This window comes from Ricinus communis, chromosome 5 (assembly GCF_019578655.1).
Source record: "Ricinus communis isolate WT05 ecotype wild-type chromosome 5, ASM1957865v1, whole genome shotgun sequence".
In the NCBI taxonomy this organism is placed as follows: Eukaryota; Viridiplantae; Streptophyta; class Magnoliopsida; order Malpighiales; family Euphorbiaceae; genus Ricinus; species Ricinus communis.
In genome coordinates, this window is record NC_063260.1 from 25,791,098 (window position 1) to 25,805,021 (window position 13,924).

Consider the following 13,924-nt stretch of genomic DNA (forward strand, 5'->3'; position numbering starts at 1 on the left):
AATTAAATTTAGTATAAGTGAAAACTGACGCTAAAAAGAACAATAAGGCACATTCTCCATCAACTTCGCACATGCATGGCCAACCATTATTTGTTTGAAGGAAAATACTTAACATTTGTCTTAATGATGCAAGGCATTAATTACTCAAATAGTTTTTTCTTTCTTCGGCCTAACTAATTGAAATAAGAGGAATCCTGAATTTTAATTATGTAAGTATAGTGATCATACAAATTTCATGGGTCCTCGTCAAATTATAATATTAGTCAACAGTCATTAGACTAATAATTCCATAGTTAAGTGCTTCCTTTGTAATCTCTCAACAATCATTAAACTAAAAGTTCAGCGTCAAGTGTTTATTTTGTGATATAGGAATTCATATTTATTTCTTTAAGAAAATTCCTTACACAGTAAAGAAGAAATAAGAAGAAGAAGAAGAAGAAAAGCATGTGCCTGTGCATGTGATCCTGGTAGAAAGGTCGCCCATGATTTGCCAATTTTTCATTTCGTGTTGTTCTATTGGTTTTTGCCCATGTACGATGATCCAGGACTAAACATGTCGAACATGCACTTTAGACAACGCCACCAAAAACTTATTACTATACACCCACGCTTCTAAAACACTAAAATTAATTTATGACACCCACCAAAATTTATCAAACACCTTTTTGTTAGGAGAATCAATCCCATAGGAAACATTGAATCATGAAGATTTAAGTACATATCCAACAACATAAAGTCTTATGACCATTTCCATTTGAAGATAACATAGAAAAATAAAGAAAAATGTAATAATGAGAGATTTATTTGTTCATGAAATATAAGCTTCCAACCACTCATTCTACTTACAATTACCCTTCTTTCTTTTGTACAACCTTTATGCTTCTACAACCGTTTTGTCGTTTCTATTCTATCACTCATTATTTTTGTCGATGAGGATTCCCTGTCCTATCATTATGAATTATCTTTATTGATATATATCTTTTTGTATAATTTAATCTTCTCATTTAGAATTGGAGTTATATAGGTTCCAATTAATTTGAAGATGAGATAATTTTGTAGGAGGGAAATTTATACATATTTCTAAATCTAGATAATTTTGTGTACAAATACTTGACCATTTGATTTTTCTTTTCTTAAAATTTAAAAAAAAAATATTTAAGCGAACTTTCGGTTTCATTTTAATCAAATCCTAAGAGAGTTCACTAAAGCCCTTGAAAAGAAAGTGATGATGTTTACTATTTCATGCTTGAAGGCGCCATCCCTTTAATATGTAATATGCACATTGATGTTATTGGATAATTCTTAGTTCTGAAATAACTAGTTTGATGAAATTTTGAGATAGATAAAGCATCCGAAGCCTAATTCTTTATTTTTCTTACAAATATTAAACCGTTAATATATGAATTCATAAATGATTCACAATTTGGAGTTTTACTTTATGGATAACAGGAATAATCAAATGGAAAATGTATATCTGAAAAAGAACATTAAGAAAAGTATCGAGAAATAAAACTATAATTGATTTTATAATTTCATGTATTGTATTGTAGGTAAAAATGATAGGATCCTACCAAGAAATGGAAAATATATGTTGGAAAACGAGGAAAAAAAGAAACTGATGAAACTAAGTAGTTGCACAATTTGCCACATTAATTTGGCGACACTTTTCTTTTACCTTGGCAATGTAATATTATTATATGTAAAGACATGTATGCACATGTATATGGATTTTGTTAACCAACTTCTAACTACCATTCTTTGTTCAAGCTACAACTGCCCCATGATACCACTTCCTCTAACGTCTAAAGGAGCAGTGACCATCTAGAGCTTTCTCATTAATTTTAACTTAGTTAACATTTAAAAGGAATTATCTAGATAATTTGATAATTTTATTGTAGATTAAATTAGTCTTGATATCCACCGTATGATTATGCCCAAGATTAGGGTTAATCATTTTTCTATCAAAAAACACAGTAGTCTAAACTGCCACAACGGCATTTCATTAGTGATCTAGACCAGATGCTAGATTAGCAACTGTACTTTAACCCACTCAAAGGCCAATCATAATGACCATGCACAAATTTATGTGTAGCATTTAACAAACCCTAGCTTGCAAGAGAAAATTCTCTGCAGATTAACTTAGACAACCAAAAAAAAGTACATTTTAGGCACATGTCTTCCCAGTAGGACAGTTGAACAGAATTAGGTGAAGTATAGTTGGGTTTATTTAGGTATTCAAGTTACGGTTTTCTTGCTATTTTTGCATGCAATTGTTCAACCAAAACCCACAAACATAAATTCTCCATATGTTCCATAGCTCCCTATGACCAGTAGTAATTCTGTTGTAATGGATAATGGAGAAATCCCACCGCCACTAATGATGACTGCTGACGACATTTTAAACCTTAATAACCAATCATTGATGCCTACTTCATTGTTTCCTTCAATGGACCAACATGCAATTGAATCTCAGCAATTTGCTTCTGATCATATTGATTGGGTTAGCCTCCTCTCAGGCTCCTTCCAATTTGGAGACCAAAATCTGACGCCACCGACAGCCAGAGATAGCGAAAATGCAGTTACAAACAAGAAGAAAGGAGGCAGAGCCAAGAAAACTACACCACAAAGAATCTCCTTTCATACTAGGAGTGCAGATGATATTCTTGATGATGGGTTTAGGTGGCGAAAATACGGACAGAAAGCTGTGAAGAACAGCATCCATCTAAGGTACTATTTCATTATCTGAGATCTTTTTGTTGCCCATAGTCGTTTAGTTGCTACATTGAGCAAAAAACATAAGAAGAGCAAACTCCCACAATGTGGGTTGTCCACATATTCTATTTCATTGATTTATATGTTTCTTTTCATTTGAACAATGAGCTTACCATTATCATTTTCTATCTGATGGAGAAGGAGCTACTACCGCTGCACGCACCATACCTGCAATGTCAAGAAACAGATACAAAGGCTGTCAAAAGATTCAAGCATAGTAGTGACAACATATGAGGGCATCCATAATCATCCTTGTGAAAAAGTAATGGAGAGCTTAGGCCCCCTTCTAAGGCAGTTGCAGTTCCTATCTAGAATTTAAACTTGTTGCTATCACAAGTGGACTTAAACATGGTCGATTGTAATAGGAGCTAAAACTGATAAGGACAAGGCAAGAAGTATAAGGTGAAAGTCTTGTTTTGATTTGTACAAAAGCAAAGTAAGCGGTGATAGCTCTCGCGCAGAAACCTAAAACTAGACCACATTGCTTCTTCTTTTTTTTCTTTTTTCTCCTATCTATATTTCCCTGGATCAAGCAAAAATGTAAGTAACCGACCTTCATCATTAACCAGTTTAGAGCAGTGTATAGCAATTTAAGAAGCAGAGCAAAGTAACTTTCATGTCTTGTTATCATCTTAATTGGAGCTAATCCAACTCTTTCATATATCATAATTGTCAATTATGTTTCTTTGTAAAGTTTATGTCGTGCTCATGTTATATTTTGGATGTAGTTACTAGAATCTGGTCGAATACTTGAAAGAACATCAAGAAACAGAACCAATTTTACAAAATGACTATTGCCGTACAAGGTCATAAAAACAAAAACTGACTGATAATTAGTTACATAATCAGTAAGAAAGAACCTGGAAAGAGCACTTAAAAATGGGGACACTATCCACTAGTAGTATATACATTATCTCATTGATTTCGACCAGCTATTTTCAAGACTTGTTATATACAAAAGCAATCTTCCCGAGCAAAAATGAAAATATTTATGACTGCAAAATTCCGTATGTCCCCATCATTTTCAACCCCACTGCACTGACCCAAAAGTCATGTATGAAAATAATATGCCTCAAGTTTGTCTTCTCATTTGCAAACAAAAAACTGGAAATATAGTGAGACGCTAAGGAGATCTCAGAGATCGTAGACAATGAGATCCTGTCTATCTATGGGAAATTCTATCAATGTAGAACTTGTGCGAGAGATGGAAAAACCTTGTGGAAGCCATGAGAATATATGCCTCACTGCATGCTTCTTGAAGCTCATGCTGCTGCGGCTTCTTTTCTGCTTCTTATAATGGGAAAGTGCCCAACTCCATGCCATGCCTAGAAAGAAGAACCTTACGTTTACTAACCCATTCTAGGCGGTACGAGAGATCAAGATTATGAACTACCATCTTCAGATTGTCAGCATGATTTGAACCCCTAGTATTCTCCTGAAAGGAAAATTGATAAAATAAAAAGAGGATGCATTCTTAGCATTTGAAGTGCATTTTGTACAGAATATAAGGATGAAGCAAATAATTGATCAAGTGAACCAAAGGTTAAGAATATCCTATTTTTTATTTCACATGTTCAAAAATAATTTTCTGCAGAATGTACTGCTAGGAAATTACCTGTAAATTGGTCTGCCTATCGTGCCCCATTATGTTTATCATTACACTAGACCTAGAAAAATTGGGAGAGAATCCTTCCCATGGAGGAACAAATATAAGTTTGGTACACTGGACAGGAACAAGGTTTCTGCTCAGTTTCTCCCACCATACAGATCCCAATGACCACCATCTAATCATCAAACCATGCTCAGAAAAAGCTACCAGCCCCTGAAATTGGGAGAAATATTAAGTCAACTGAAAAAAGAACTGCAACAATTAACAAATTATTATGTGCATCCCTTGTCAAGCAATATTGAATGCTAAAATAGCATTCAGAGATTACTGCACATTTCTTGTTCACTGATTACATGGCTCATAATATACCTATCAAAATCCGAACACATAACAGCTTATAGTGAAAACAACAAACAAAATGCATTAGCAACTCAAAAAGCTACTTATTTTAACACTGTACAACTGTTGTTATATGGTCCCTGAAAACCATACAAGCGTGCAGCCAGAAGATGCTACAAGATGCATAAATGCTATTTGTGAACTCTAGACCAGAAGCTAAATTGAAGTGTCCAAACACCTATACATGTTAAAGTGACTTAAGGTGTTAACATTCTAGGACAAAATCTATCGGTTATTGTTTCCTTAGAACTGCAATGAACATTATGACTACTATTAAAAAAAAAAATTGATTATCATAGTTTCCACATAAAGTTTACTATTCTAATCTAATCAGAAAAATATAGTGGAGGGGTGGCAAGATATAGTACATCTCCATCAGGGGAAAAGCTCAAAGCTGAAATCACTGTGGTCACTGCTGTTTCTGATGCTCCCGAAAGCAGAGTTGGAAGTCCAGGAGGTCCACTTGCATCCAAAACCTTTATTTTTGTGATACTGCGAAAAAGTAGACTAAGTTAGAGCTATTATCGCCCTATGATTAATCAACTGTTAGATATAACAAGCAAGAGGATCTAGTAGCTGAGACGCCATGAAATCAGAAAAGTGCACAGCCAACTCCATAGGGATATACTACAAAGAATACTCTAAACAATGCATGATATTATGCCTACACAATATTCTTCCAACTTAAAGTTAAAACTCATCATGCAACAACTCTATTTCTCCCACATGGCAGTAACATTAGACCAAAAGCATTTAATACCTTTGCATGTCATATACTGAAATGCTAGCATCATTAACCTCCCCAACTGCATCGCCGACAGCCAATCTGGTAGATGTGTCATTCAAGGCTACCATAGGAAATACTCGTACAACTTCCTTTAAGGCTGTCATTGAACTCTGAAGGCAAGTTTTGCGCATGACTGAGTTGCCAGGGTCCATGGTGTGTAATATGAAGCTAACCACCTGTATATCTGCCCACATGTCATATGAAAATTCATAATAAGAAGAAAAAGCATTAGGTTTTTTGCATATCTTGCACAGCGTTACTGACCTTGTCAAGGTACTGGGCTAAGCATCTTGGAGAACCATGCACGACCCTGATAAGAGTTGTCAAAGATACCAAATGAACAGGTGAATCAGAAGCAGTAGACCAAATTTGTCTTTCTATTACAGTTAAAAAACCTAGAATGTCAGCCATTGCTAAACTTGGAAGAAGAACACCAATCAAAGTTTCTCGAATGGAAGATGGTACAGCTGGATCGGGTCCAGCTGAGATAGCAGATGGACTGCTAACACACTCTATTTGGAAGAATATATCGGCAATCAGGCGAGATATCTCAGGGCCAAGACAGGCTTTCCATGTATCCTCCATACCTTCAGCAAGGAGCTCAGCAGCAGTGGAACTGTACTTTCCATTCATGGCCATAACCAACTTGATTAAAGGATGAACTACCAGCACGGCAAGACTTGGTTTCACAAGACTGGGATACCATATACCCAATGCTGCAGCAACAATAATATGGGAAGTCATGGCATCTTGACTTGTCCCTCCGACACATGAAATCCAGTCTGGTACTTCAAATGACTCCAACCATGCAAGTATTTTAGATTTTTCTGCCTCGGTGATTTGGTGTTTTTCAGGTGATTCGTAATAAGGTTCTTCAGCTTTAGAAATTTCTTGTGATTTCGGTGCCATGTCAGAAGATAAAACATTGGCAGATATTTCTCCAACTTCTGAAGCTTCACCTTCATTTTCTCCAACTTCACTTAGAGATCTCACAAGTTTTGCATGATCACTTGCTCTCTGACTACAGAGAGGGGATGGAATGGCCCGTGAAGCAGCACAATGAAATAAAGTGCGTGCAGCCATACGAACATATTCACTCTCATCTTGCCAGAAACTCACCAAAAGCTGTTCCAAAAGAGTAAAGTTAATTATATTGTTTTTGAAATAGAATAGAAGCTAACTAGTGAACTTTTTATACACGACACAACTAATGTAAGTTCTAGGATAGAAGTAATTTTCACAATACTAGCAGAAATTACTAGCATGAGAATACTTTTCAGGAAAATGACTATTTTCGTCCAATATCAAGTGGTAGTTTTGAGGTTGACTCAGACATGATATTTGCCTAGATAAAATATTAATTTGACTAATACATTACAAATTACAAAAAAGATTGGAATATATAATGTGGCTAATTACTGTGGAGAAATCTCTCACTGTTGTAAAAACCTTTTCCATTTTGATCTGTTGGTCACTATAACTAGAAAAAACAGAAGTCGGGCGATGGGCATCGAGCAAGAAAGCTCTAATTAATTCTCAAACAACCATCTGAACATACTCAGTTATTCATTCTAGTTTGACACCAACATTTACAGAAGAAAGAAAGCACATAAACCATGAAAGTAATCAACATTTTAATCTCTTTCCTGAAATATTCAGTACATTTGTTATCCAGTCAAAATAAGATATTCAAAAAAATCAAATTTTATGGCATTAGTTGCAACCTGGAGCAATGGTGGTTTAATATCTGGAATTTGATCAGTAATATTCCGAGTATAAAAAGCTGCCAAAGCCCTGAAAGGATTCAGATGAAATTAGTAATAATTCAGCCCTGCCTAAACAATAGCTAACATGAAACAGTAAGCAGTCTTTGTGAAGGCATTGCTGTACCTGCTAGCTGCTGAATTGGAGGGCGACAAGCTAATCATGCGTTGGGCAATGGACACCATCATCAACGATCTCATGGCACAAAATTCAGAGGATGATTTCCACAGCTGGAGTATTGGTTTCAATGTCTCAGGAAAAGTTGAAATAAGCCAAACAAGATAATAGGTCCCAACATTTAATACAGTTCAAGCAAAAGTACCTCAAGATTTGCGCTCAGTCCAGGAAATGCTAGTGTCAAAGACCCTTTGTCCCCTTGCAAACCAGAAGCTAAAATAAAATTCTCTGGTCTCTTTAGTTTCATGTCCATCATTAGCAATTTATCAAGCTCGCTATCTATATTCCACAAATGTAAAAAGGACAAACTAAACCTAAGTAACAATTCTTCTACAGATTTAACCCAACCATCCCTCTCATCAAGGTTTTCAGTTGAGATTGCATTCTGATTGGAATTTTCATCACTGGGTGAATGGCAGGGACTTAGTTTATTAGTTCCCTGTTCTTTCACATTGTTATTCTCCTGTTTATTACTTCCATTTGCTATAGATTCATGCCTCTGACAAGAAAACATCATTGATGCAAGGTCAAAAGTAAGAGTAGCAATCCCAGGGAATGGACAAGTGCATTTGATGGGATACTTGTTTTGTAGGAGAGATGGCGTGTTTGAAGCAGAATTTTCCTTCCTTCCCTGTGCTTTAGAAGTAGTAGGCACTGACATATTTGTCACACTTGAAAGCATATTTGATGATGTGACCTTCCTCTCCAAATGATTATGTTGAGATTGAGAAAAGCCCCCATCTTCAAATATTGGAAGAAGTAATGAAGAGACTGAAGTATTTCCATTTAATATAGAGCCAGATATGGAATTAGCACTGATGCCTTTACAAAAATGATCCAACATTGAATGGGAAGCAGTTCCACGAAGGACCCGCTCTCTTGCTCCTGTCTTTATGTCCCAAATGTATAAAACATCAGCTATATTAGATGTCCCTGAATGGCTCTGGCAAAGACATGCAATATACCCTCTTGTACCATCCCACACAACTTTTTCTGGATAGCTAGGGTGTCCAGGAAACATTCTCTCTACCCGCAAAGTTTCAAGGGAAACAAGAGAAACACACAAATCCTCTCCAACAGAGAGAAAGCAATCACTCCATGGGCGTTCAGTCCGGGCAGGGGGAAAGATTATTTGGCGCACTGGTGCCACATGCTGGTGCATTACTGTTATGAGATTGCCGGTGTCAAGATCCCAGATGCGAATTGTGCAGTCCATGCTTCCAGAAACTAATACCTGACTAAAAGTCCATCCTTTGGCAGCACCCAACATCTGATGTGCTGCCAAACAAAGTACAGCACCAGTGTGGCCTGTAATATATTGTCTGGATACATGTGAAGCCACATCAGGGCGTGGACTTCTGCTATGAGACTCTAGACCCAAGATCATGTCAAAGCGCACAACCTCAATTTCACCACTAGAGAAGCCATACACAACAGCATAAGGCAAGAAAAGATTTTCAGAAATAATCATGGAAGAAGTCACATTTTGTCCCTCATAAACAAAATCATCTCTTTCACCAATGGCATGTTCACTATTTTCATTTTCTAAACATGAAATAGAACTCTGAGAAAAAGATGTTCTCTTCTTCCTGCCACCATGACCATTGATTTCATAGAGTGAACCAAAGCTTGAGATCCACTCAGCAAATAAATCATTTCCTGCAAACACTTTGCATCGGGAGAGCTTCCCATTGTTTTCATGTTTTTCATGTAAAGACCAGATTGTGAGATGAGGATTACACAGTAAAGGTTCTTCTGCGTCAAAGCAAACTGATTCAATTCGGACAAGATAACTGATAGACTGAATGAAAGAAACAGATAGTTTAACATTAGGAGGATGAGAACCAACAGGAATCTCATAAAGTGGTTCACATTTAAATACATCATTCAAATATGATATAATATACACAACAGCACAACCAGCACTGCCCCACACAACAAAGCATTCCCGAAAATGTTCATAGGCTTCCTCAGTATTGTGTATTTTTTCGGCATCACCAATTTCAAGAAAGAAGCCTCCAACTACACTTGATTGTGTAGAATTACCTTCAACTGACAGGAGAGTTCCCATAAAGGAAATCTCCCCAATTGTAGTATCACTAGACAATAGCCCAAATATGCAGCGATTTTTCAACATGAGAGCAATAAGGTTCCCATGTGTTGAAATTGAGACAACCTGTCCCCCTTTGCTAGACCCATTTCCACAAATTCCCAACTGAGAACTCTTATACAAGTCACTCCCATCCTCACCGTCTAGGTCAGAATCTTTTAATATTGGAACCAACTGTAGTCCACCATATGAGTCAGCCAAAAGAACAGAATATTTTTCCCCATCCTCACCTGACAAAACTACATCCATAAATTTTAATGGCCCAATTGATAAATTCCCATGAAAAACAGTTTGCACAATAGTAAGACTATAAGTATCAACAATAACCACAGTGCATTTTGAGGGTTTTCTATGCTGAGATTCTTTATCAATTGAAACCTCACATCCTTCAAGAGAATCAATAGAATGAAGCTCAGTTAAATGAGTAGTAGTCTGACTAAGACAACAGCCTACACATACATATCGAGAGCTCATAGGCAATGTATGAAGAATGGATGGACTGCCAACCCAAGGAGGCAGTTTTCTTCGACGTCTGCAGTGTCCACTGCCTCTACTCCAAACACACAATACACCATCCAAGCATGCACTTAATAATGCACCTTGGTTATCAGAGATTGAGGTTGAAGAACCATTAATCGAATGATCTGATTCATTATCATCTCCTGAAACTACCACTGGATAGCAAATGCTGAGATCAGCTATAGGCGCAGCATGACCACACAACATGGCAACCGGTTTAATCTCCTGTCAAATTAAGATCCTTATTAAATGGCAATTTTGGTTCAAAGTGAAATACTTAAGAATTGGTAATTTTTAAACAACGTGCCGATATATGGAAAAGCTACTATAACCATCACATATGCAGAGAAAAAACTGAATTAAATAATTGCAAAATCATGTCATCTGAGGCAAGATTTCATGTTTTTTCAAAATGCCAGCCTTGTTTTGTTGAAGTTGGAAGAATAGAATTATAGCAATTATTACCTTTCCAAACGTGAGAATGGACTAAATAGAATTCAATTCAATTGAATCCATGTATTTTTAGACTTCCGAACACTATGACTGCGTTTCTGAGATAATCAGACATCATGTTGCTAACATCAATAAGTTAATTTCTTAACCGCAGTAAAATACCAGAAAACAAAAACATGTAAATATCAATATTTAAACAGATTATCTCCTAAGTAAGTAATCGCTAAAGAAACTTTCATGTTTCCGTAATCTAATCAGTAGTTTTGCGCAGAGAATCAACAACACGAGAAGATGTAAGTAATCAAGAACATTCAATTCTCTCTTTTTTTTCTTTTGTTGAAAAAGAAAAGACATGAAGAAAAATTGAGCTGAGTTACCGAGTTGGAACCGGAGAAAGAGATATTCCACTGGAAAATGGAGCCATCGGAACCGCCGGTGTATAAGGTCGGCGGATGGTTAAGTGAGGCAGTGGCGGTGACTTTGTGAGACGGAGGAGTATCCGGCCAAATACAAGCTACGGATCCGCACTTCATTAACTCTGTTAGTGAGTCAGTGCCCGAGCTTGGCCATGTCCGATAGAAAAGGGATATAAATATACAATAAGCAAGTTACCAGCGTGAAGAAGGTAAACAATAACAGCAGTGAGTGACTATGCTCATAATAATACCAGATTTAATTACACGCCATTATATTTATTCATTTTATGATGCGTTAATTTTGAATAATCTTTAATAACTAGTATTTTAGGCATGTGTTGCACAATTATTTTTATTTTAATTATAAAATATTAATTCTCAAATAAATTATAAATATATTTTTATTTTGAATATATAATAAAAATTTGAATAATTCCATTTGAGGATATAAACAATAATATGTTATAAATTTGTGCACTCAGTTGATATTATTTTTGTTATAGAACATATTATAAATTCAATTTATAGAATAATTTATAATGTTTAATATTTTATATTATTTATAATATTTTTAGATAAAACTAATATATAAATAATAATAAATTAAGTTTTTATTAAAAATATAATATCTTATTAGAAATATGTATTAATTAGTCGATTATTTATATATTGCATGGCCGTGTTTTAAGTATAAATTAAGTTGATAAATACAGTATAATAAAATTTATAATATTTAATTTAATAAAATTTTTAACAAATAATAATAAACTAATTATTTATAAATATATTTTATAAACTAATTATTTATAAATATATTTTTAAATCTTAGAATCTTATTACAGTAATAATATAAAATTATTTTATAATTTATTGATTAATTAATTTTAATATTATATAAATTAATATATTAATATAATTGATACTGCTATTTTTTAGAATTAAAGATTTATTATATATTTAAAAATTAATTTTTTATTAAATATAATATTAAAAATATAATTGAAGATATTAATTTTAGAAATTAAAATATTATATAATTATAAAATTAATTTATTAGTTAATATAATATTAAGATATAATTAATATATTATCTTTTAAGATATATTTAGTATCGTTATTTCTTAGAAATTAATTTTAGTTAATATAGTATTAAAAAATAATTAATATTCTTTAGTTTTAGAATTAAAATTAATGGTTAATTATGAATATAATTTATGAATCAATAAATTAATAGAAAATTTATAAAATTATACATAAACTTGAATTTCATCTATCAAAAGTAAGTACATATATCAAAATAAAAATCTAATGTGTCTAAGATTAAACATACATACTAGTTGTTTACTCGTCCGTTGTAGGGTTGCTATTATTATTTCGATTATAAAATTAAGTTTATATATACCATTTAATAGATTTTTTAATATTTAATATTAATATATAATATTTTAAAAGATAATAGTAAATTACTATTTTTAAAGTCCTTAATTTTTTAAAAAAAAATTAGTGCAGTAAATAAAAAAATTATTTTTAAAATACTTTTTTATTAATTCTAATATTATATAAATTAATATCAATATAATTTATATAATTTCTTTTAAATTAGGAATTATTATAATATTTAAAAATTAATCTATTAGTGAACATGATATTAAAAATATTATTTTTTATAATTTGAATCATATCTAATTAGAAAATTAATCATTATCTAATTAGGAAACTAACTTATCATTAATATATTATTTTTAGGATTAGAATGAGTATTTTAATTAAGAATGTAACTTATTAATAAATAAATTAATAGAAAATCATAAAATCAAACATAAATTTGAGTTCCATGTGTCAAAAATAAGTCACATGTCAAAATAACAATTTTATATGTCAAAAATTAAGCACACATGTCAAAAAATTTTAAGTCTTAAAAATTAATATATACTAGTCGTTTACTCGTGTCTTGTACAACTATTATTATTATTTCAATTATTAAATTAAATTGATAAATAAAATTTAATAAAAATTTTAATTTTTAATATTAATTGATAATATTTTTAAAAATAATAACAATTTAACTATTTTTTAATGTCTTTGATTTTTTAAAAATTGTATGAGGAGAGTAATATAAAAATTATTTTAAAGATATTTATTAATTAATTTTAATATTATATAACTTAATCTATAATTGATATTACTATTTTCGTCTATTTTGTGTTGTCTTGGCGGCATGGTCGAGTGATAGTTTTAGAAGTAAAAATTTATTATATAATGAAAGAAATTAATTTATAATTAATATTAATATTAAAATATTATTTAAAATATTATTTTATATAATTATAATTATTATCTAATTAAAAAATTAATTTATTAATTAATATAATATTAAAATATAATTAATATGTTATTTTTTAGGATATAATTAGTATCATTATCTAATTAGAAAACTATTTATTAGTTAATTTGATATTTAAATATATAATAAATATGATATTTTTTAGGATTAGAGTCAATATTTTATTAGATTTTTAACTTATTAATTAATAAATTAATAAAAAACTATAAAATTATACATAAACTTAAATTTTATATGTCAAAAATAGTATACATATCAAAATAAAATTCTTACATATTAAAAATTAAGCACACGTATTAAAAAAAAATTAAGTCTTATAAATTTATATATATATATATATATATATATATATATAGATTAAGAATAAATTTAAATCTTAAAAATTAATATATATAAATTAATTTTTATTATTATATAAATATAGTTGACATAAATGTTAGTAGGATTGTTATATCATGCACCTGCGACCATCAAGTATCATATGCCCAGAACCAAACCACACGTGTATGGTTGAAAATAAAGTTAGGTGTGTGTTTTGATAAATAATGAAGTTATGGCTTTAATGATATTTTAT

General features: G+C 32.1%; 2 protein-coding genes across 15 annotated transcripts; one reads left to right on the forward strand and one right to left on the reverse strand.

Annotated features, from left to right (window-relative positions):
* Positions 1 to 2,202: 2,202 nt before the first annotated feature.
* LOC8287440 lies at positions 2,203 to 11,250 on the reverse strand. Of its 14 annotated transcripts, none has more exons than XR_007215872.1 (12): positions 10,968 to 11,249; positions 7,654 to 10,362; positions 7,458 to 7,561; positions 7,292 to 7,361; positions 5,832 to 6,692; positions 5,541 to 5,743; positions 5,149 to 5,272; positions 4,388 to 4,594; positions 4,166 to 4,207; positions 3,987 to 4,097; positions 2,886 to 2,940; positions 2,203 to 2,542 (listed from the first exon to the last, which is right to left on the reverse strand). XR_007215872.1 is itself a non-coding variant. In XM_015715417.3 (11 exons), exons 1-10 carry the CDS (start codon positions 11,121 to 11,123, stop codon positions 4,035 to 4,037), a joined length of 4,539 nt encoding a protein of 1,512 aa, XP_015570903.1. In that variant the 5' UTR covers positions 11,124 to 11,249; the 3' UTR covers positions 2,681 to 2,940; positions 3,987 to 4,034. The 14 variants fall into 14 exon arrangements, 6 of the variants coding, with proteins under 6 accessions (XP_015570903.1, XP_048230062.1, XP_015570898.1 ...); XR_007215871.1 differs by lacking the exon at positions 2,203 to 2,542 and adding an exon at positions 2,664 to 2,702; XR_007215870.1 differs by lacking the exon at positions 2,203 to 2,542 and adding an exon at positions 2,681 to 2,777.
* On the forward strand, positions 2,324 to 3,394 carry LOC8287439 (probable WRKY transcription factor 43). Its single transcript, XM_002509818.4, has 2 exons — positions 2,324 to 2,727; positions 2,914 to 3,394. Exons 1-2 carry the CDS (start codon positions 2,324 to 2,326, stop codon positions 3,089 to 3,091), a joined length of 582 nt encoding a protein of 193 aa, XP_002509864.2. The 3' UTR covers positions 3,092 to 3,394.
* Positions 11,251 to 13,924: the final 2,674 nt, after the last annotated feature.